Source organism: Lathyrus oleraceus, chromosome 5 (assembly GCF_024323335.1).
Source record: "Lathyrus oleraceus cultivar Zhongwan6 chromosome 5, CAAS_Psat_ZW6_1.0, whole genome shotgun sequence".
Classification (NCBI taxonomy): domain Eukaryota; kingdom Viridiplantae; phylum Streptophyta; class Magnoliopsida; order Fabales; family Fabaceae; genus Lathyrus; species Lathyrus oleraceus.
In genome coordinates, this window is record NC_066583.1 from 247,043,728 (window position 1) to 247,050,540 (window position 6,813).

Sequence of the window (6,813 nt, forward strand, 5' to 3'; positions counted from 1 at the left end):
TTTGTAAGCACAATATCATTATATTTTCTACATACTATCTTCCAAGCTATTTTGTCATCTAATTCGTTATAGTTGGTTGCAATGAAGCATTACACTTTCATTTTTTTTTCTTCTTTTTTTTCATTAATTTCGCTGACCTCACTCCAACATATTCTTTGAAGATACCAAGGTAAGGTTTAAGATTGTCTGGTTATACATACTTAAATTCGTCCACCACACATGTGTTAAATATTTGCCACCCTTAATATTTATTATTATTTTTTCTAACCAAAGGTTGATTTTGTTTGAAAACTAACCTGACCACACTATCTTGCACCTTTGGTTTCGACTATCATTAAAGACGTGAAAACGTTTTATTATAAACAGATTTTGGATCACTTCAACTTTAATCCAGAAAGCTATTATATTTGATCAACGATACATGATCAATTTTAAGTGTTGGAGTGGTGTGAAATCTAATGCACCTATATTTGTCTACTTGGGCGCAGAAGTAGCAATAGATGAGAGTCCTAATTCTATAGGGTTTATGATCCACAACGCATCTACCTTTAAACCTCTCCTAGTGTTTATTGAGATATTATAGTTATTTTTAATATTGACTTGTAAATTTTAAATATTAGATTTATGTATAATATTTTCTAATAATCATAATTTTATATCAGCATCGGTACTATGGTAGATCAGTACCATTTGGATCCAAGGAAGAAGCTTTCAAAAATGCAAGTACACTTGATTAGTTCAATTCGGCTCAAGCACTAGCATATTATGTCGAAGTAATCATTCACATTCAAAAAACATTACATGCCAAAAACTCGCCAGTAGTTGCGATTGGAGGATCATCCGGTGAAAGTTAGTATCTCAAACTATTTTTTATTAAAGTTTTAAATTACTTTTGCAATCACATATATAAAACTTATATCATGGTTAAATAAGTAATACTTTTACTAATGTTTTAAATTACTTTTGCACTCACAAAATGCACGTAACCTCTACAATTATCATGGTTGCATTGTAGTTCTCAAAAACTAAAATCAAAAATCTTTATATCATGACTTAAATTACCACTCTAGACATTTAAAATTAATGAAAACTATATTATAACGATGTATTTAGACAACCATGGTAATATAGGAGTTACATTAATGATATTTTATTAAAAAAAGGCGCTATATTTTATGCAATTAATATTTTTTTAAATAGTTAAAAATATATCACAACTATTATTTTAATAAACCGTTCTTATACAACTTTCTTTTTTAAAATAAAAATTAAACGCGGTGCTAAAATACTGAAGAAATGACGAATTATTAGGGCTTAGAATCGAACTCATGAAACGTCAAACGATATCACTATGGTTGTTTTAAAAACATGTCGTAATAATTAACATGTTTAATTAAAAAGTAAAAAATATATACATGTGTCTCTATTTAGAGATATCACCATAGTTCTTTGAAGGACCTTGGTAACAATGACGTCGTTGTATGTATTATTTATAGTAGTGATATAGTTTTCCCTCATTAAAGTGAGAGACTTATTTTCTTCACTAATTTCCCTCTTTGAGTTGCTTTTTTAGTAAGGTACATCAAATCAGATATACACACAAAAAATTCTTTAATAATCCTATACGTATTATTTCTGATGATCACTTACTTGGTCATTAGAATTTGTGCAGGTGCATCAACCTCTTCTCTCCCATATAACTACTCAAAAACAAACAGGAAGTTGTTCTTCCATACATCTAGAAACTTTTTTTTTAAGAAGCTTTCTTACTAGAACTTCAAACTTTGAAAGTTGGAGTATTGTATTTATTAATATATTAGTTTTTACAAATTATTTTAAATAATCATTTTGGCTATTGAATTATTTTTGTTAGAAAATTATTTGAATAAAAATAGTAAAATAGGATTAATAATAACCAAAATAGTGCTAAGTGCTTTATTTATTGATTATTTTCATCAAAGATGGCCACATGCATAATCAATGTAGATGAACTATGTGCTTAATTATTGCAACGATGGAATCTTGTTCTCCATTTTTTAGATGGAATATTGAAAAATGAATAGAAACAAAAGAAGATCCAAATTTTGTGTTTAGTATCAATGTAGCATATGATACCTACTACCCTATGATACCATTAATTGTCATACAATACATAATTACCTTGCCACCACTACAAATCAATTACCATTTAGACAACACCTTTTAATGATTATTCATTCTAAAACAAGCTTCCAAACCGACCCACCACTAAAAATATGAACATTCTCATAAAGGAATATAGATGGTATCATACGTATAAGTTTATTATATATTTGGAGGTAGTGACTTAATTAAGGCATGTTTTCATATTTTGTAAAGTGGTCCTCTATGAAAATTATGTTGCATATATCTCTACTATAGTATGAATATGCATTCTCAAAAATAATTGTTTGGCATTTTGTCCCATTAATAACACCCAAGACTTGTTTTTGTTGCCTATTTTGTTAAGTGGTTCCTTGTTAGCCATTAATATGTATTCTCAAAATCTGTTTATTTTGATGAAATTATGTTGTTTTGAATTTAAGTAAAAAGACTGAAAATAATACACAAGTAATTCATGTGATAATAATGTCTCATAATAGCATAAATACAATTTTAAAGCAAACAGTCCTATAAAGAAATTTAGTGAAATACAGTAAGCCAGTTTGCTATAAAACGAGTCCATTACATCATTCATCATTATGTAACTTACAACAACCCTTCATTTCTAAGCACAATATCATTATATTTTCTACATACTATCTTCCAAGCTATTTTGACATCTAATTCGTTATAGTTGGTTGCAATGAAGCACTACACTTTCATTTTTTTTTTCTTTTTTTTCATTAATTTCGCCAACCTCACTCCAACATATTCTTTGAAGATACCAAGGTAAGGTTTAATATTGGCTAGTTATACATGCTTAAATTCTTCCACCACACATGTGATAAATATTTGCCACCCTTAATATTTATTATTATTTTTTCTAACCAAAGGTTGATTTTATTTTAAAACTAACCAGACCACACTATCTTGCATCTTTGGTTTCAGCTATCATTAAAGACGTGAAAACGTTTTATTATAAATAGATTTTGGATCACTTCAACTTTAATCCAGAAAGCTATCGTATATTTGATCAACAATACATGATCAATTTCAAGTGTTGGAGTGGTGTGAAATCTAATGCACCTATATTTGTCTACTTGGGTGCAGAAGTAGCAATAGATGAGAGTCCTAATTCTATAGGGTTTATGATCCACAACGCATCTACCTTTAAAGCTCTCCTAGTGTTTATTGAGGTATTATAGTTATTTTTAATATTGACTTGTAAATTTTAAATATTAGATTTATGTATAATATTTTCTAATAATCATAATTTTATATCAGCATCGTTACTATGGTAGATCAGTACCATTTGGATCCAAGGAAAAGCATTCAACAATGCAAGTACACTTGATTATTTCAATTCGGCTCAAGCACTAGCGGATTATGTCGAAGTAATCATACACATTCAAAAACCATTACATGCCAAAAACTCGCCAGTAGTTGCGATTGGAGGATCATCCGGTGAAAGTTAGTATCTCAAACTATTTTTTATTAAAGTTTTAAATTACTTTTGCAATCACATATATAAAACTTATATCATGGTTAAATAAGTAATACTTTTATTAAAGTTTTAAATTACTTTTGCACTCACAAAATGCGCATAACCTCTAACATCATCATGGTTGCGTTGTAGTTTTAAAAAACTCAAATGAAAAATATTTATATCATGACTTAAATTACCACTGTAGACATTTAAAATTAATGAAGACTATATTATAAAGATGTATTTAGAAAACCATGGTGATATAAGATTTACATTAATTATATTTTATTTAGAAAAGTTTTTTATATCATGACTTAATTTTTTTTAAATAGTTAAAAATACATCACACCTATTAATTTAGTAAACCGTTCTTATAAAAGTTTCTTTTCGAAAATAAAAATTAAACACGGTGATAAAATACTGAAGAAATGACGAATTATTAGGGCTTAGAATCGAACTCATGAAACGTCAAATGATATCACTATGGTTGTTTTAAAAACCTGTGGTAATACTTCACATGTTTAATTAAAAAGTAAAAAATATATACATGTGACTTTATTTAGAGATATCACCACAGTTCTTCGAAGGACCGTGGTAACAATGACGTCGTTATGTGTATTATTTGTAGTAGTGATATGATTTTCCCTCATTAAAGTGAGAGATTTATTTTCTTCAATAATTTCCCTCTTTCAGTTGCTTTTTTAGTAGGGTACATCAAATCACATATACACTAAAAAATTCTTTAATAATCCTATACGTATTATTTCTTATGATCACTTACCTGGTCATTAGAATTTGTGCAGGTGCATCAACGTCTTCTCTCCCAATAACTACTCAAAAACAAATAGGAAGTTGTTCTTCCATACATCTAGAAACTTTTTCTTTAAGAAGCTTTCGTACTAGAACTTCAAACTTTGAAAGATGGATTATTGTATATATTAATATATTAGTTTTTACAAATATATCTCTTTATTAATTATTTTGGTTATAAAATCATTTTAAATAATCATTTTAGCTATTGAATTATTTTTGTTAGAAAATTATGTGAATAAAAAGAGTAAAATTTGATTAATAATAACCAAAATAGTGCTAAGTGCTCTATTTATTAATTATTTTCATCAAAGATGGCCACATGCATAATAAATGTAGATGAACTGTCTGCTTAACTATTGCAATGAAGGAATCTTGTTCTCCATTTTTAAGATGGAATATTGAAAAATGAATAGAAACAACAGAAGATCCAAATTTTGTATTTAGTAGCAATGTAGCATATGATACCTACTACCATATGATACCATTAATTAACTTAAATTATAGTACAATACTTAATTACCTTGCCACCACTACAAATCAATTACCCTTTAGACATCACCTTTTAATGATTATTCATTTTAAAACAAGCTTCCAAACCAACCCACCACTAAAAATATCAACATTCTCATAAAGGAATATAGATGGTATCATACATAAAAGTTTATTATCTATTTGGAGGTAGTGAGTTAATTAAGGCATGTTTTCATATTTTGTTATGTGGTCCTCTATGAAAATTATGTTGCATATATCTCTACTATAGAATGAATATGCATTCTCAAAAATAATTGTTTGTCATTTTGTCCCATTAATAATACCCAAGACTTGTTTTTGTTGCCTATTTTGTTAAGTGGTTCCTTGTTAGCCATTAATATGTATTCTCAAAATCTGTTTAGTTTGATGAAATTAATTTGTTTTGAATTTAAGTAGAAAGATTGAAAATAATACACAAGGAATTCATGTGATAATAATGAGTCATAATAGCATAATTACACTTTTAAAGCAAACAGTCCTATAAAGAAATTTAGTGAAATACAGTAAGCCAGTTTGCTATAAAACGAGTCCATTACATCATTCATCACCATGCAACTTACAACAACCCTTCATTTGTAAGCACAATATCATTATATTTTCTACATACTATCTTCCAAGCTATTTTGACATCTAATTCGTTATAGTGGGTTTCAATGAAGCATTACACTTTCATTTTTTTCTTCTTTTTTTACATTAATTTCGCCGACCTCACTCCAACATATTCTTTGAAGATACCAAGGTAAGGTTTAAGATTGTCTGGTTATACATACTTAAATTCGTCCACCACACATGTGTTAAATATTTGCCACCCTTAATATTTATTATTATTTTTTCTAACCAAAGGTTGATTTTGTTTGAAAACTAACCAGACCACACTATCTTGCACCTTTGGTTTCAACTATCATTAAAGACGTGAAAACGTTTTATTATAAACAGATTTCTGATCACTTCTACTTTAATCCAGAAAGTTATCGTATATTTGATCAACGATACATGATCAATTTTAAGTGTTGGAGTGGTGTGAAATCTAATGCACCTATGTTTGTCTACTTGGGCGCAGAAGTAGCAATAGATGAGAGTCCTAATTCTATAGGGTTTATGATCCACAACGCATCTACCTTTAAAGCTCTCCTAGTGTTTATTGAGGTATTATAGTTATTTTTAATATTGACTTGTAAATTTTAAATATTAGATTTATGTATAATATTTTCTAATAATCATAATTTTATATCAGCATCGTTACTATGGTAGATCAGTACCATTTGGATCCAAGGAAAAGCATTTAAAAAATGCAAGTACACTTGATTATTTCAATTCGGCTCAAGCACTAGCGGATTATGTCGAAGTAATCATACACATTCAAAAAACATTACATGCCAAAAACTTGCCAGTAGTTGCGATTGGAGGATCATCCGGTGAAAGTTAGTATCTCAAACTATTTTTTATTAAAGTTTTAAATTACTTTTACAATCACATATATAAAACTTATATCATGGTTAAATAAGTAATACTTTTATTAAAGTTTTAAATTACACTTGGGCGCACAAAATGCGCATAACCTCTAACATCATCATGGTTGCATTGTAGTTTTAAAAAACTAAAATGAAAAATATTTATATCATGACTTAAATTACCACTGTAGACATTTAAAATTAATGAAAACTATATTATAACGATGTATTTAGACAACCATGGTGACATAAGATTTACATTAATGATATTTTATTTTAAAAAAAGGCGCTAAATTTTATGCAATTAATTTTTTTTAAATAGTTAAAAATACATCACAACTATTATTTTAATAAACCGTTCTTATACAACTTTCTTTTCTAAAATAAAAATTAAACACGGTGATAAAATAC

The 6,813-nt window shown here is 27.9% G+C and overlaps 1 protein-coding gene across 1 annotated transcript; it reads left to right on the forward strand.

Annotated features, from left to right (window-relative positions):
* Positions 1 to 3,164: 3,164 nt before the first annotated feature.
* On the forward strand, positions 3,165 to 6,377 carry LOC127080007 (uncharacterized). Its single transcript, XM_051020346.1, has 4 exons — positions 3,165 to 3,317; positions 3,406 to 3,465; positions 5,888 to 6,097; positions 6,186 to 6,377. Exons 1-4 carry the CDS (start codon positions 3,165 to 3,167, stop codon positions 6,375 to 6,377), a joined length of 615 nt encoding a protein of 204 aa, XP_050876303.1.
* The last annotated feature ends 436 nt before the right edge of the window (positions 6,378 to 6,813 follow it).

What these genes read in the sequence shown, in the direction of transcription:
- LOC127080007 (XM_051020346.1), top strand. Translation starts at nt 3,165, where the DNA reads ATGATCAATTTCAAGTGTTGGAGTGGTGTGAAATCTAATGCACCTATA. An exon ending in CTCTCCTAGTGTTTATTGAG is followed by an intron (nt 3,318 to 3,405) that starts GTATTATAGTTA and finishes ATTTTATATCAG; the next exon opens with CATCGTTACTATGGTAGATC. An exon ending in AAAAGCATTCAACAATGCAA is followed by an intron (nt 3,466 to 5,887) that starts GTACACTTGATT and finishes TATTATAAACAG; the next exon opens with ATTTCTGATCACTTCTACTT.